This window comes from Rhinolophus hipposideros (genome assembly GCF_964194185.1).
Source record: "Rhinolophus hipposideros genome assembly, chromosome: 2".
In the NCBI taxonomy this organism is placed as follows: Eukaryota; Metazoa; Chordata; class Mammalia; order Chiroptera; family Rhinolophidae; genus Rhinolophus; species Rhinolophus hipposideros.
Genome location: NC_138048.1, coordinates 82,598,283 through 82,616,028, shown reverse-complemented (window position 1 = coordinate 82,616,028; position 17,746 = coordinate 82,598,283). Strand labels below are relative to the sequence as shown.

General features: G+C 46.1%; 1 protein-coding gene across 2 annotated transcripts; it reads right to left on the bottom strand.

The window, feature by feature from the left end:
• Window positions 1–7,654: 7,654 nt before the first annotated feature.
• SHOX2 (SHOX homeobox 2) lies at window positions 7,655–17,537 on the bottom strand. Of its 2 annotated transcripts, none has more exons than XM_081077137.1 (5): window positions 17,428–17,537; window positions 14,272–14,480; window positions 11,832–11,889; window positions 11,435–11,523; window positions 7,655–9,855 (listed from the first exon to the last, which is right to left on the bottom strand). In XM_081077137.1, the coding sequence occupies exons 1-5, from the start codon at window positions 17,477–17,479 to the stop codon at window positions 9,598–9,600; spliced, it is 666 nt and encodes a 221-aa protein (XP_080933263.1). In that variant the 5' UTR covers window positions 17,480–17,537; the 3' UTR covers window positions 7,655–9,597. The 2 variants fall into 2 exon arrangements, with proteins under 2 accessions (XP_080933263.1, XP_080933264.1); XM_081077138.1 differs by lacking the exon at window positions 17,428–17,537 and adding an exon at window positions 14,603–14,735.
• Between the last annotated feature and the right edge of the window lie 209 nt (window positions 17,538–17,746).

Sequence of the window (17,746 nt, the reverse complement as noted above, 5' to 3'; positions counted from 1 at the left end):
GTGAATGAATAAATGAGTTATGTGCAGCTAGACTTCTAGAATCAGCAGCTTGGAAGAGAGGAGGAGGACCGAAGGATGAGCTTGAAGAGGTAGGAAGTTGCTCAAGATAAAAGCAGGAGTGCTTTGCATAAAGTGGGTAGAAAAAGAAAACTTCTCCCCTAAGTAGTGAAGAGCCAGTGAGGAGAGGGTCATAGGAATTGACACTGTTTCAGTCAGTCAAAGAGCATAACCAAGCTTCTTTAAATATTCAGCCCACTGACCTCTAATCTCATTCTGCGCTCATTTACTAAAGTGGGAAGTCTGAGGGTGTTACGGAGGGCAGGAGGTAGAGTAGGTGGATTTAGGCTAAACCCACCTCACTGTTCCACTAACCTCAGAAGTTATGTTACCCAGCAATTCCTAACCCCGCCTGATTCCACGGGCAGCCTTCTGCTGAGCAGAATTCATGGCATGAAAGAGAATCACCTCTGTACCCAGACCCACTACTTTGTCACTGAAAGAACTGCAGCACTCCAGAAATGAATCTTCCCCCTGCCTGTCAGGACCCATCTGTTCTAATTCCTCACCCTGATCTTGGAAAACTACAAAAAAGGACCAATTACCCTGTGTTAGTCAGAGGCTCATTTGTACTCAATGAGAAATCACACACACAGTCATGCAACTCCTCCAACAGCACAACTGGTGCTGACTATTAACCTAGATCAATAGTCTCAACAGAAAAGGTCAAAGGTCCAATGGGCTCTGGGAACCCCAGACCACATTTACTCTCCACCTTGACCAACTTGACAGACAAGCTCAAATTGCTCAGGCTGTTCCCTTTCAGGGCATTAGCAAAGAACTTCAGAGCTTGAAACTAACAGTTCTTTTCTCTACATTAAGTACTTTTTAAAAAGTAAATCATAAGCAGAGGATGACAAAGAAGAAATAGAAACAAGGATAATAAAAGAGGACAAGGATTTTCAATGCTGACTTACTTTTCATAAAAGCATATATATAATTTTGCAGAATTCCTCTATTGGCTTAATTTTATAATAAAAGAGATTTGTGGGGGGCTCTACTGAATGGCATATGAAGATCTATTTGCCTGAGTAAGAGCGTACTCTAGGGTATAGCAAAGCATCTCAGCCTTGAATTTGGGGGAACTCTTGCAACTGAACAGAGGCCCTCTGGCTTTAAAAAATCACCAAAGGCTCTTACACATATAAACAGCTCAGAAACTTTCTGTATTAGTTTCCTATTGCTGCTATAACACATTTCCACAAACTTAGCGGCTTAAAACAATACAAACTGATTATCTCAATTCTATAGTGAGAAGTCTCACACAGGTTTCAGTGAGCTGAAATCAAGGTGCTGGCAGGGATGTGTTCCTTCTGGAGGCTCTGGGGCAAATTCCTTTCCTTGCCTTCCCCAACTGTTAGAGGCCACCTGCATTCCTAGTCTGCTCCATCTTCAAAGCCAGCAATGTGGCATCTCTCTGACCACTCTCCCTTAGTCACATCTCTCTCTGAATCTCCTCTTTGGCCTCCCTCTTCCACCTTTATTGACCCTTCTAATTACAGGGGGCCCACCCACCCAAATAGTCCAGGATAATTTCCCTATTTTAAGGTCAGCTGATTAGCAACCTTAATTTCACTGCAACCTAATTCCGCTTTGCCATATAACCTAACATATTCACAGGTTTCAGGGATTAGAATATGAGTATCTTTAAGGGGCCTTTATTCTATCACACTTCCCTATTACTCCCAAGGCAAATTGGAGGACCGGCCTCTCTTGCCAAAACTTCCTTTGATGGCTAGTTCCACCTAATGTCACCTGTCTATAAAGTTTTGGAAGGTGGTCTAGGCCTACAACTCCCTCAGGGAGAGTCTTGGGTCCTTTTAAATGAGCCTTGGGCGGGACTAAGTTTTAATGGAAACTACATAAGCCTCAAAAGAAACAACTGCTGACAAGTGAGAATTTCAGTAAATGAATATATTGCCCACAAGACAGGTAATTATATTTTAAACCACTAATGCCAGTAAATGTAATACAGAACACAATGTAGCACAAGTACTGAAAATTCGGAAAGTTGATAGACTTTTTAAATCATTTTTCAGGGTAATTTATTTTCTCCTTGCTTAACAGAGAAGCATAAAAAGTGTACTCAATAAATATGCAAACGGGAGGACAATCACTCTAATATCAAAGTGACTAGAGAGTTAATGCCAGGTCTCAATTTGTAGGCTGACATTCCAGAACATAGAGGACTGAAGGTCAGAGACTCTGGGTAACCTCTGCATTAAAAAACCCTTGTGTTATCAGAAAGATAGAACCCTCTCTATTCTATACAAAGGGGCAGATCTAAAGTCAGAGTCCCTCAAAAACTATATAAAACATTTTGCAGGATTTGAAAAAGTTTTATTCCAAACTCCATGCCACACAACATACATGTACATAATCCATGTTTATTGAGGAATTGAAATAAATATGCACACCACCTTCCAATGTTTCCCAAAACTGTTTCTAAATGCGGACAGATAAATTCAAAACGCTCTCCACATGACACTTTGAAAGGCAAATAATGAAGACAGAGATGTATACTCCATTTGTGGAAACGTTGTATATCAGGCACTTTCCACAACTTATTTGATCCTCACAACAACCTGCAAGATGTGTGTTACAGGACGCAAAGAGGACATACGTTCTGGGAAACCAAGAAATTACCTGAAACTTCACCTCTAATTAATACGTGGTATAGTTGAGATTTGAACTCAGGAGTATCTACCTCTAAAGATTAGTCATGTACTGCGACATCACACTGACTCCCAAATCAAGATGTGTAAAAAGTGCTCTGAGCTCTTAGCAGGTACATACAATATGAGGCAAGTATTAGTAATATATCTAAATTTAGGCATTGGAAAGAAGGACCTCTTCGTTAGTCTGTAATTAGTCTGTAATTTAGTCTCAACTGTTCATTTTACAGGTCCTTACAATAGTAATTAAACATTCCTTCCTCAATATTGTACGTGTTCTCAGACTGCTGTGAAAGTTCATTGGTCAGCAGCCTTTGCAGCTTTTGGCATTTTATTGCTAACGCCCCGCAAACATGGACAGCTGAAGAAAACGCAGATGGTTCTATGGAACACGAACCAAAGCAACATGTGGTATGCATTTAACTGGAACTTAAAGTGTACTTCTTAACCTCTGGGTGTCGCTCCACCATTCCTTTATAAGGCTACTCATTTCCAAGGAAGGTTCAGTTTCCAAAAACAGGGCAACAGGCCCCACATGTGTTGTTCGGCCATTCAGATGCATATAATGTGTCTGAATGTCTTTAAGCAACTGCATTTAGCACATGCTTCCTCGCACTAGCATGTGTATTTATGAACTGTCTCCCCCTAGATGGTAAGCCCCTTGAGGGCAAGTGCCATGCCTGATATATGACCTTATTAGCTGTACATTGCAGAGTAACAGTACTATCTGTCATGTATATAGCACTGTACAATCTATAAATTGCTCTTATAGGTAAGCTCCCTGACTACATTGTGGCATTTGCTACATCTTCCAGATGAGGCTCTCAGAGGCTAAGCAATTAGCTATAATCACAAACTAGTAGGCAATGTTTTCCTCTTGCCCACAACAGAAAAGTATTCATACCCTGTCTTGCATTATCATTTCCTTCTAACATTTTTATTACAAGGATTAATACCTATTGGACTTTTTATTTAAATAAATATTATATATGGCTTATATATACATGTGCAAGGCACTGTTCTTAGAGCTTTACAAATATTAACTCATTTAATCCTCCTGACAGCCTCATGAAATAGATGCAATTTTTATCACCATTTTACAGATAAAAAAACTGAGGCACAGAAAGATTAACTCATCCAAAATCACAGGACTGGTACATGCCAGCAGTGAGGTTTGAATCCCGGAAGTCTGGGCCCCAGAGTCTGGGCCTTTATTCTGTACAATTCAGCCTGAAGAAGAATCTACAAAGATCCTTGCTCAGGATATGTGAGCAATTATTCAACGAGGGTGGGGGGGGGGGAAGAAGTGTGTTTACTCCTCCCTATGTGATTTACTTGATTATATTCTAAAACCTTTCCTCATGCTGATAGAACTCCATGTAAGTACTATACTAAATTTTCCTGTACTGAAGACATATGCGATGGTTACCTTGACTGACACGTAAAATACCCAAAACAAAATAGCCCAAGACTTGAGGATTTTTTGTTTCATGAATTAGAGACATGAAAGGATTGCCAAGGCATCAGAAGTATTATAAGCTCACATCTGTAAGTCCTTCTTGGAGATTTTCATATTTCTTGTATAAGAATGTTCCCTGTCTGAACTATTTCAGTGTTCACTTGATATCAGAGCTTGAAAATTATCTAATCCTTTTTAATTTTTAATTTTCAACTAGTTTTTCTTCACACGTAGGACAAGCACTTGCTTTCAATATGATGGTTAACACTTTGTATGTGTTTTTTTTTTCAGTTGTCTTGAAAACATGCAAGTAAACATGCAAACATATTGTAAAGGTTTAAAATTCTGGGTGTGTATAAATATATCAACAAGAGTTATGAATTATGTATATCCAAGTCTATATAAATTAGATTTTGAAGAACAAGCATCACAGTACTCGGGCAGGTCATAATAAGAGATTCCATGTGAAATGTAAAAACTACCTTGAATAAATTATCCATAAGTTAACACTCTCATTAGAATGACATATTTATTATTTCTGGGTTTGTGACATTCCTTTAATGTGCTTTGACTAACTGTTCTAATGGCACATTAAGAAACCATTTCAGATTTCAGGCCTTTTCCCCCATTGGAATTAGCAGACTTTATTTACATTTGAACTAAAATAATTTAAAATAACACAAAACAATCACCCATTTCCCAATGTAGAATACCATTTTCTTCTTCCCAGAAACATTTAATTAAGGCAGGATATAACTTTAGTAATTATTTTTGCACAGAATGACTCTAAAATTAATAGTCAATTGTTAGGACTGTTTAAAAATTGGGAGACTGACAATCAAAACAATCTTAAATGCTTTGTTTATGTGATGAAAAGGAGTGATCCTTTAATTCCCTCACACACATTAAACTGATTTCACAGACTTTCTGTTCTAGTGTTTAACATAGTCAAGTGCTTGAGGTTACATAAAATAAACAATCTTGAGATCTTATTGCAAATGTTTGCAATTTATGATGTAAACTGATTTGTGAAAAAATAACAGGATCCCATGTCACTGAAGCCAAAAAAGGCATTTTTCAGAAATCAAAATAGTTCCGAAATTTGAGCATTGCCTTATATTAAAGTATTACCATCTGAGAATCTAAAAAGTTATAAATCTTGGGGAAAACTCAAAATAGATATTTATCAGTTCAGCTTCAAGCAAGCAAAGGCCTCTGATCTTACTGGGCCTCTTGTATCATTGGGTACTTAACACTAATAATGTCTTGAATAATCTCCTTTAGCGCGGGTTTTCCCCAGTGAGGGATTTTGTAGCTCGTGAAGGCTTTGCATACCCTGAAAGATTGGGGGCCGCGGGCCAGGGGGTGTGGGGGGGATAGGGAAGGCGAAATTTTTATTATTTATTACGATTATTGACTTTCAGCAAAAACAACATGCATGTAAGGCTTTATTTGAATTTAAACTGAAGACTTCCTCGGTCCCCTTCCTTCTCAGGTGGCTCTTTAAACTCGGAGTTTGGAACACCCAGGTGTATGCTGGAGAGTCTGGGCGGTGAAGCTCCGGAAAAGTAGGCCCTGCGAGCGCTTGTGTGGGAAACTGGACCCCAGGCACCCGGCCCCGAGGGGCCAGCAAGGGCAGCCCGGTCCCTCGCTGAGTCCCCGCAGAGCAGACGCGGGAGGAGGTGAGGGCGCCACTGGTGCCCCTGACGCGCGGGCCCACACGCTGCGCCCGGCTCAAGTTGGGCAGACCGGGCTGGGAAGCTTTGACCTTTATCCCCGGCCTGTGCGGGCTCCTCTGCCTTCCGAGCTCCAGCTGGAGCCCGACCCCGCGGGGCGCGGCGCCCTGCCCCCCCCTCCTGTCGCCGGGAACGCTCCAGGCGGACCTAGGCCGCGTGTCTGCGCCCCCTTCTCGGTGCCGGGCGCCTAGCCGGCCTGAGCCCGGACGCACCGCCTCTTTGGCCTCAGGCTTTCCCCACGCTCGGTGGTAGGGACAGGCTGGGCTCGCGTGAGCCGCGCCCACGGCTGGGCACCGGACGGAACCGCTAACTCCCCGAGCCCAAGTTCTCCCGTGACCTCCAGTTCCCTCGGGAGGCCCAGGGACATGTCCACACTTGCGCTGGGGGCTGGATTAGGGTTGGGGCTTGGAGACGGCGGGTTCCGACCCCCAGCCCGGGCGCCGACCCAGGCTCGCGGGAGGCCAGCACCGCGGCGGCGGGCGGAGCAGCGCGGCCGCTTCAAAGCGCACCCCGCCTCGGGCAGATGTTTGTTATGAAATCGAGGGAAGCTCGTCCACTGGGAGACCCGCAAGGCCTGAGCGCGGGATACGTCTTTAGTCCTGGTCAATGATCTTTGAAAGCTAAAAGATGAATATGAACAAATCACCCAGGTCTACGCGGAGGACCGCTTTGGGAGCAAGCTCAGCCCAGAAAGGGACGGGTGGGGGCAGGGGGAGCACGGAGGGAGGACGGAGGGCTTTTGCGAGGGGTTGGGGGTTTCCTCTACGCGTCCTCCGGCCCAAGGAGGGCCCCAGGGGACACTCAGAACCCACTCGATCTTCGTAGAAGGTGTCCCCCATGCTAAGAGCCCGCCGGGGAAGGGACGGTCCTATCCCGGGCCTGGCCAGGGCCCAGTCTCCCGGGCCTCTACCTACCCCCAAGGACCCCCAAGGACGAGCTTTACTAGTGGGACTTTCTTTCCGGGAGAGGGGGCCAAGAGGAGGAGAGAGAGACGGGGTCTTAGGTGTTCTGAGGACAGCTAAGACCCGGCTTTTCCTAAACCCCGTCCTGGCTTCTGCCTTTTCCTAATTTTAACCAACGAAGAAACTGCCTGCACCCAAGAAACTGCACTGCTTTAGCCCAAGAGCTAAAGTGGGGTGAGAGGTGGGGGATCCGCGCTTCCTAACGCTTCTTCCGCCCCACTTCGCAGCGCTCGCCCTACTCACAAAGCAGAATCGCCTGCTCGATTCTGGGGAGGGTCGGCGACCCGGGATCCATTGTGTCTTATGCCACAATTAACCAAGGTGGATTTTTGCGCCGCGTGATCCCGATTTCCTTCCTCCCCAAAGTGTCCCCCAGATAAACTTCAAGGATGAAAGCGCAACAAAATGAAGAACGAGAGTCCACCTTGGGGAGGGGAGGGGGGTTTCTAGTCTGTTATGTTACATATTATCTGTTCTTTTATTGACTTGGTGTAAAATCAATCTGGTTTCTATGCTGGGTGGATAAGGGCGGGGACGGGGATTCGTTCGCGTTATCGAGAGCCACAGAGCCGCCATTCTCACAGCCCCCTGATTGCCGCATGTAGGAGCAGAGGCAAGCGCTTTCCAAGTTGGTATAATCGAAAGACAGATATACATACATTCATCAAAAAGGAAGAAGGAAAGACTCTCCCAGATAGTTTAATAGTAACAGGAACAAAGATGACGCGAACCCCATCAAATGAAACAGTACTATTTTCATTCAATTGATCGCAAAGTGTCTTCAATTAATAACTTGGCACTTATTTAAAAGGTTTAACAGAGGTGAAACCGAAACATTTTGTACCAACACGTCATGAAATAACAGCATTTTCTTTTGTTTAAAATAACTTAATACACTAGAAAAAATATGGCAAATATAAATAATTTGTTTTCATGGAGAACAAATAGTTACAAAGCTCAACCGCGTACCAAAGTTCAGTTAAAAGAGCTTTTCCTCTTTCTTGTAAATTAGAAGGGGGGAAAAAAAACTAAGGAGGCTTTCTAGAGAATTGGGATACAGATTCTTTAGTCCAGGGTACCCCAATTTAAACAGCTACATGAATTGAAACAAAACAAAACAAAAAAATTACTTGAATATACACCTTTGTGAGATAAAATGCAAATGTTGAAAGTCAACCATCAGTTCACACATTATAGCCAAAATAAACTTTGTTCGTGTGTATCAACATATTTTACACAAACCTAGTGCCTGTATCTAGCTGGGTGTTTAAGGTGAGTGTGACAGGATAGAGAGGGGGAGATAAAGCATGGTCCTCAAATAGGACTTCAGGTAACCAGCAAGAGGGAATACAAGAAAAGGTGGAGGGGGAGTGGGGAAGGGAGGGGACTATCACTGAGCGTGCCTACTATGTGGCAGGCACCCTGTGAGGCGCCGTACCTTCATTATTTCATTTGGTCTTCTTGTTTTCCTTTTCCTTTCCCCATTTTCTGCCCGCCTCCGATTTCTTGGGACAGAGTGTAAAATTTTTCCCTTCGACTTTTTTCTTTTGTCCCCCAAGATCAAAGACGGGGCAAAAACAAACAAACAACAACAACAAAAAAATATATATATATATAGGTATACATGTGTATATCTATATATATCAATTTCCAGACGCGTTTGGTATTGTTTTTCGTACTGAAGATGAAAATGAAGTAAGTGCATGTGAGTAAAGCGGGGAGTGGGGAGACACCGTCAATGGAATACAAGTAACATGCAAACCGGAATTTACTGTCAGCAGTCTGGACAGTTCTGCCATAATTATTTCTCAGAATAATCACTGTCTGTGGTATCATTTTTTCTGTTAATATCATTTTTTTCCTGTCCTTGTTTTTATACTGTCTTCCCTCTTCTTGCTCTTCCAGTCGTGGTGGTTTTTAACTCAAAGCATCTGATTCAACGTAAAAGGAGGCCCGCCTCTCTTATCAAATTTCTCGTATTAAAGTGAACTTCGCAGAAAAACGGTCAGTTTCAAAACCTGTGAACTTCCCAGCTGCGCACTTTTTTTCATCTTAATTCTTTAAATAAGTATATCCCTTCCTTCTGTTTTGCCTTCTTAGCCCATTGGGGAAAAGCATACACTTTAAGTTGGTAACTCCCCAGCCCCCCATTCTCTCGAGATTTGTCCAGGTTATTTTTCCATATTTTTAAACATATAAAATAATTTTTAAATTTTTTTTTTTGTTCCTTGGTTCTCTCTCCCATTTCAGCTTCTGCCAAATAGCAGTAAGAAATAAGTTCCTGTTTTTGCTTATCTTTTCTACTTTTTTTTTTTTTTTTTGCTCATTTTTTATTAACAGGATTTCTATTTCTGCGCAACAGTCCATCGATGCAGCTTTGCCATCAGCCACACTCCGCGGTCCCAGCACTCCCTTGTCCAATCTCTCTCCAGACTTCCCCAAACCCGCCCCTCCAAAGCTCAATTCTAGGCCCCGGGGTAGGTGAATGGTCCGGAGCCACCGAGTTGGTGCGCCAGGTGTGATCCCGGGTGCCGCGTGGAGTCCCGCCCTCCGAGTCTGGGATGCGGCTGTGGGCAAGGGGCGATCGGCCAGGCAAAACCAGGCTTGGCTCCGGAGGTCCAGAAGGGGTAACGGAGAAGCAGCGGGGCGCGGAGGGGGTGCAGGCTGCGCCCCGCACTGGAGGCGCAACGTTGGGGCCAGCGTTGGCGTCACAGACCCAGGGCGGCCGCGTGCTTTTTGGCTTTCAGTCTGAGATCAGCGATGCTTGAGTTCTTGCTGGTGGTCTTGGCGGCGGCAGCGGCAGCCACCACCGAGGCGGCGGAGGCTGAGTCCGCGGCCAGCGTGGCCAGCGGCAGTCCGAAGGGCGGCGCCGGGAACATCATATAGGGCGCGTGCGCGGCCAGGTGCGGATGCAGGTGGTGGTGCGCGTGCGCAACGGCGCTGTCCAGCTGCAGCTGCGCCTGAACCTGAAAGGACAAGGGCGTCACGTTGCAATGACTATCCTAGGGTGACAACAGAATAGAAACAGAGCATTAACGGCGTCCAGCTTGGCTCAGGGAAAGGTTGGGGCGGGGTGCGGGTAAGGGGCATTTGGCTGACCTCCTCAGTCTGTTACTGAATCTGAGGCGCCACAGGGATATGCCAGTGCCCCTGAGTCTCTGCAACTCGCTCAGCGCAGCTTATCTCTCCCTGGGCCCAAAGGACACGCGACTGCTGGAATGTGGCCGCCCCCTCCTGAGCTGGGCCCATCGGAGGGAGACATTGCTATTGTGCTAAAACATCACCATCCAAAAAATAACAATGGTGTATTGGAAAGATGGGGTGAGGGCCGTTACCCTCCTCTCTTGATGCTTCCCTACACCTCTTAACCTCGCTAGGAACGCACTGATGTACCAACAAGCAAACCACACAACTCTGTGTGTCACTTAGGGAAATTACTGCATCTTCATCACAATTTGCACAATTGTTAGTACTGCTAACCTTTACTGCTATAAGAATGACCTGGGGATCTTGTTTAAATGCAGATTCTGATGCAGAAGGTCTACGGTTGGGGCCTGAGATTCTGAATTTCCAACAATCTCCCTGCTGCTGCTGCTGCTGCAGACCTGCAGATCAGCCTGAGTAGTAAGGGTCTCCTTTTAAGACCCCTCTCTTTCTCCAGTCATTCTTTCTGGATTTGAAAGCCTAGCATCAAGATACCCGAGTCCTGTGGTGCCAAAAAAGCTAAGATCTCCCTAACACTAACCTTCAATACATGGGCCCACTCATGTGTCTCCCCAGTCCAGGGCACTGTCAACTGAGAGCTAATCCATGTCTTCACCGTCCTACCAAGCAGGGATCCTGGCTGAGGATGAGGTAGGTCAGGCATTGTTCAGGAAAGGGTTATGCCCTTAAGTATGGAGAGTGGGGAGTTCAGAGCACTGGGACTTCCCAGGATTAAATCACTGCTGCAGGCTGTCCTTTTAAAATGTAGTCTTAAAGGTTTCTTGATGGCAAAGAAATGCTTTGCAGAGGCAGGGCATCCCTTCGAAGACCAAGGCAAGGCTTCCTCTCTACTAGAGATAAAGCTTTGTTTGCAGAGACAGCTTTAAAAAATCAAGTCTGAGATGGGAGTACTTTTATTTACTTGCCAAGACAGTTAATGTGACTAAGAGGTAGAAAATACCTAGAAAAATATTTAAGAGAGTTGCCTTAGAAACACACTAGGACTAACCTCTGTATTGGATCTGACAAAAACTTAATCAAAAGGCTTTTCCTTCCTCTCCCCAACCTCAATCTTTAGTGCATTTTTAAAGGACTGGCTGCTGCCCCCAAGGCCTCTGTGTGTTTCCCATGAGGACAAAAAGGAATAGACGTGTAGGCCCCTGACACTCTATAGGTTTTTAACGGTGAGTAGGCTCACTATGTCATCTCAAAATTGATTCTCCAACTGCATTGGACACCAACATTGGAATACCCCTTCAGAGAGAAGGGGTGTTCAACAGTTCAAGCAAACATCTAGGTCTTTTTACAGTTAAAAACAGGTTGAAACTGGTTTGTACTTGCCTGCTGAAACGGCATCCTTAAAGCACCTACGTTGACATAGGGTGCGACTCTACAAGCTTCAAACTGGCTGGCAGCCCCAATGAGGACACCTGTAAAAAATGGGGGAGCAAAATCCAATAATGTGAGGTTAATATTTCTAGCATTGTTTTCCATGATTCCAAATGATACCAAAACTAATTCCTTTGGAAATGGACTGTTATCTTCCTAAACTGCTGCCATATTAAAATAAATGTAATTTATTCCAAAGCTTTAGGACTCTCATGAACTGCCTTCAGAGCAGCTTTTTAAAATAAGGACCCTGGTTTTCTTTGAGAAGATTTTTCTGACTTCGTAATAACAAGATTCCCCATTCTCTTTTTACTTAGAATATCAAATGTTCTTTGTCCGAGAAGCATACCTTTATGGAGTTGATTTTCTTGTTTTCTACATTTAGCTCTTCGATTTTGGAACCAAACCTACAAATTGGAAGGAAAAAAGATCTAGATGTTATGACTAAAAAATTTTAAAAATTACCAGAGTACAATGAAAACAAGGTAGTGTTTTAGGCATGGATTGCGAGATGTAGCAAGCAACCTTTGAAATATATTGAACAATCTCAATTTCCAAAGTTAAAAATGTAAATGAATGACAAAAATAGATAGGTTTCATAGATTTTTGCAAGATAAATTGTTTCCTGATAAATTACTATTAAACCTGGTTTCATCTTTCCACGTTACAGAGTTCCCAAGGCCTAAAACTCTCTCGCTGGTACCTGATACCAAAGTGATAATGGGTTTAGATGTTTCCCCAGTAAGACCTGAGAAGAATGTTCTCATTAATAGCCTGTAATATTAATTAGCTTCATCTTCAAGAAAAACCAAACACCAAAGCAAATAGTGACTCTTTTTTTCCTGGGGGTGGGGGAGGAAGGGGGACAAGAGTGGGGGAAGAGGCAATTAGAGTCATAAAAGCCTCACTACAAAGAAGTTTAGAATTTCTCTGTTCCTCTGTTCAGCAGAGTATAACACAGTAGCAGAATAATTGTGCTATTATCATGATAATCTAATTTGCTCTATAGAAAAAGCTGAAGTTAGGATAGTAGAGAAGCATCTGGAAAACAGCTCAAATTTTTTTTAAAGTATGAAAAAATAAAAACCAGCAATATAGTTCACTTCTTACGAGAAAAAAATAACAACATTCTGTGAAAGGGGAGTAGGGTATGAATCAAGTAACTCTTGGATATTATTGTCTCCCAGATATTACCTTCCTAAATAAACTTGCCAACTTTTAGAAGCAGTATGGCAGATTTTTAAAAATTCAAATAAAGCTCGCTTTTATAGTCTAATAATACAGCATTATGTTCCAATAAGACAGCATATTGACTGATTCACAAATTAATGTTTAAAAAAACATGAAAGTAAAATATTGCTTCTGAGATTTGTCTTGTTTTTAAAAGCAAGTGTCATAGTCAATGTAAATCTTCAAAAATTCCCCTGCCATTTAGTGTAATAGAAGGGTAGATTTCATGCCAGGATGGCATCCTTTGTGTAACTCACATGGCCTGAGGCTTCTTGCCTCTTTTTCCCCCTAGTAGAGTTGGAACTGAGATACTAATGCTCATAACAGTAATAATTATCACCATGTCTTTAAGGGGTTGCTGAGCCTCTAGAGATCTCAGTACACAGAGCAAAGCAGAAGAGGCTTACAAAGGAAGGCTCCACTGTTGATACTGTGATGACCAGGGCAGCTTATTATTACTTTTCCCCTTTAACTCTACTGCTCTGTTTTTGTCCTGATCCTATTACAACATGCAGGGAAGCCCCATAAGAATTGTATAGTTCGCTGCAGATGGTGGTCTCTGCGCCCAGAGACCCGGGGAGTATCTGTTACAGTGATACTTTGTAACAGCTGCAGATGTTCAGGCCTAAAACTGCTCCATGTGTTCAAACAAATAATGACCATCATTTTCTCCTATTTTATTATTTGAGCGGAAATACAATCTGAAACATTGAAATTTGTCCTCCATAAACCTAGGATATGGATGCATGTATGTATATAAATTTTCACCTCAACTGCCCCCGAAATCTACTTTTGCCATTCCATTCACCCCCACAGCCATTAGTAAAGAAAATCTACTCCAATCCTAATTTTATAGGGTATGGCACGTGCTGGGGGTACACATGCCAATATTAAGATAGGTATGTTGTTTTAAAATCAAATTTCTGTAGGTTCACGTTCTTAAGTTAGGGAACAAAGAGTGACCAAAATGCATTTATTTCTCTGCTGTTTCACACACAGTTTGAGATCGACCGCTAATGGCAGACTGTAAATTTCTGCATTTAACAGTTGCTAATTTTCTTTATAGTCTGTACATCTATAAACCTAATTGGTATATCCGCTTGGCAAACCTAGAGCCCAGAGCAGACCCTCAAGGAAACCCAACTCCATCGAACAAAATATTCGTTGTAACTTTTAAGGCATCCAGAAGATAAAACGTTTTCTGTGGGACTTTTTTTTAAGGCTTATAAAAGTAGGCCCATTAGGATTAAACCACATTAAAGGCACCGGGAGGCGAGGGGGGTGTGGTTTATAGAAACTCTGGGAGCAAGCCCAGCACAGCTTTCTTCTGCTGAGAACATATGTTGGGATAGGGGAAGAGGGGTGGGGGGAGTTACAAGACTAAGATCTACTTTGGAAGAAAAGACCTCTGGTAAAGACATCCCTTCCCTTCTCACCTCAGTCCAGGCACTGGAACCCGCACGCACCCTTGCTGTCTGCCCCCTGTGCTGCCTCTCCAACCCCAGGCGTGCCCCTCCTCCTTCCCTGGGCCCAGCCTCCCCCTCCTCACAGCCAGGTACCTGCACTCGGGCCTCGGACAGCCCCAGCCGTTGGCTCAGTTCTTCGCGCATAAAGGCGTCCGGGTAGTGGGTCTCATCAAAAAGCCTCTCCAGCTCATTGAGTTGTTCCAGGGTGAAATTGGTCCGACTTCGCCTCTGCTTGATTTTGGTCTGGCCTTCGTCCTCCATCCCTTTCGCATCCTCTTTGCGATCCTTCAGCTCCGGGGACACTGGAGGGGGCACCACGAACGGGGCCACACGTATGTCCACACGCGCACACAGCACCCCACACACACGCGCGCGCGCGCACACACACACACAGAGATAAAAACAACACAGCAAATTCCATTACCAGGTTTGTCTCAAGAAGAGTGGAAGATCCTTCCCCTTCCCGGAGTTCCTGTCCAGTTCCTCACCCCGCCAGGAGGAAGAGGACCCTGGAGACGCGCGAAGATCAACTCTGGGTGGTCCACCCACGGAACAGATGGGCCTTCACCCACCCAACCCCTCCGCAACTGTGGCTTCAGCTCACCTCCTCGCTGTCCACCCCACAGTCCCCTGCCCTCCCCCGCGAACACCAAATCCCATCCACTCACCCTCTCGCGCACTCACTCTCTTCCACGCACTGCACAGAAATCAAAAGCTCCGCGCCCCGCCCGTCACCCAACGCGATCCAGGCTGAAGGGCGCAGCGAGGCCACGCACAGGTCTCTCACGCCCGCCGTTCCCAGAGTGCTAGGCCATACTCAGGCCAGCTCTGCCCTCCGCTAGCTCTCCGTCTCTCTCAAACTTGTGGTCTGATTTGGTAACAACTGGGCCAAAGGGGCTCAGCGAGAGAACAAGACCCGTGTGCTGCGTGGTACTCGGAGCCGTATCCCTTGGCGCTCGGTGCTGACCCAGGGCTCCGGCCAAACCCAGCACACCACGCACGGGCCGCCAAGCAGTTCCCGGCCCCCTTGCCGGACCCGAGTCGCCTGGGCAGAGACGTCCACGCCATGTTGGAGATCTGGAGGGCTCGCCGCCCACGCCCGGCCAGAGGCGGGCGGCGGAAAACTAGCCTCCGGGGGCTCGCGGAACCGACCGCTGCCTCGGTTCTCTCCTTCCCTCTTCCCATCGGAAAGGCCGATTCGACCCTAAACGCTTAAACCCACAGAGATCAACAGGTTCAAGCAGAACACTCGCGACCCTCGGTTTCTATTGGTTACTCAAAGCCTTTTCATGCATCCACCAGCTCGGATGTTTAATAAAATATGCATGTTTTTTCTGCTCTGGGTTTGCACACATCCGCTGCTACTTTCCTGTTCTTCCTTCTCCTCCCTTTAAAAACAGGAGCTCTGCAAGAGGGAGCATGGAGACACCCGAGGGATATATATACATATATATACACATATATACAGATATATGTGTATATATATATATATATATATATATATATATATATTTAAGCCGAGGGGCAGTGATCGGAAGATACAGTATCAACATAGGTTGCCCTCTGGAACCTTCATCCTCTGCTCCTGAGTCAGAGACTTGGGCTTTTAAGGTGTCAAAGTTGAGTTTAGATAGTCGAGGGAGGCTGTTTGCAGTTTTTCCCAGCCCAGGTTCCCGATCGGCATGGGTGTTAAAAATAATTTCCGGAAGAGCCGGCCTGCCGAGAAATTAATACTTGCCCTGAGCCTGGAAATCAACAGTCTCAGGACTGCGTCTGCCCGGGGTTTTAGACCCCATCCTGAGCGCTGGCGTACTCAGCGCCCGGAGCTGCGGCTTCCCGCCCTGGAGGCTGCAATGGGCCGACAGACAATTACGCCAACACTTTCCAAATTTAGGAGGACATGGTGAGGGGTCTGCGGGAGGAAGAGCCTTTAGATCTCAGCCCAACCTTGCATTCTTAGTATGGTGATATTAAGTGTTGCCGGCCTGTCTAGTTCTCAGACTTCGTTTTGTGGACATGTGCCCTTCCTCCGGGAAGGAAGTGGATAACATTATAGCAAACCTTCGGAGCCAAGTTAATAGGAAAACATTTCCACTGATAGTGTAATGAAATTTGAACATGAAAACACACACTTCGGATTCTGCCAAAGGAGTGAGAAGGCTTTGTCTATTTTGTGTCATCGACAATGGATGGCTCTCAAACTTTTGGGGCTTCAAAGAGAAAAATGTCCACATCCCCAGTTGATTAATAGACTTAATATAATCTTTATTTCGCCCCCAAATTTCCACTTATTGGCCTAAACAGGAACAGACCGTGTTATAAACAACTTAATTGCTTGCTTAAATATGTGATTCTACGCATGTCACATATTTTCTTAATTGGAAAAATATGGCAGCACACCAGTTACTGCAGGGACCAAGTGCCAAATTAATTTTATTGTTGTACTCCTTTGAATTGGTATAGGACGTTCCACCATTTAGATAAAACCGTTTCCTAACACTTTGCTGGCACTAAAGGATTTTTCTCCCACACGAAATCAGAGTACTGGATGATGCGAAGCACTAACAGAATTGTGTAAATATTGAAAAACAAGCCACAAAAAAGGAGCTCAAGTAGTCACCCAAGAGAAACAATATAGTCTGAACCTTAGCCTGCCTTGGCCTCATCCTACATTTGTAGCTCAAAAGAGAACCGGGAGCTTTGGCCCCCAAGCTCTAGAGATCCAGGTTCTTCGCGGAGTTCGAGTGGTTCTCAGCAGCGGCCCGAAACCTGGGGGGGACCCGAGGGTGGAATCTCATTCTCTCTCATTCTCTCTCCCCCAGGAAAAGGATTCCCGCAAACTCCGCGCTGGATGCTACCCGTCATCCCGCCGCCTGGCCCAGCTGCTGCCAGCACCCCCGCCCGCACCGGGCCCCACGAACTTCCCCATCCGCCGCGGGCCGTCTGGGCTGCGGCCCCGTCCTCCGCCGGCCGAAAACGCGTCTCAGTGGAATGGGAATAGCGGGCGCATCTGAGAAGGGCGCGCGCAAACCCCATACGCCCCCCCCCCCACACCACACTCGGACCCCACCCACGACCGTGCACACCACCCGACGCCCACCCCTCCATCATCACTCCAGCTTCCCAACTGGGATCCAAGGGCCCTGTCCGCGTCCCGCCCCCCAACCCGCTGGGCCTCGGGGTCCTCTCCCGCCTAAGAGGAGTCAGGAAGGCGGGAAGGGGAACCGCGGCTGGGGGTCAGGCCGTTACCCTCGGTGAGCCGCGGGCTGCCGGGCTCCCTGCTCCTCTCGGCGGCGCCCATGTCCAGCTCCCGGACGGGAGAGCGCCCTCCTCCAGCGCCTCCGCCCGCTCCTCCTCCTCCTGCGCCGCCTCCGCCTCCTCCGCCTCCGCCTCCTCCGCCGCCGCCTCCGCCGGCCGCCCGGACTGCCGGGCTGCTGCGCTCGTCGCGGCCGGGATCCGCGCAGCCGGGCGGCTCCTTGGCCCCGCGCAGCGGCCCGCTCTCCAGCACCTCCCGGTAGGTGATCGCCTCCTTCTTCTCCTTCACTTTCTGGTCAAAAGACTTGGAGAC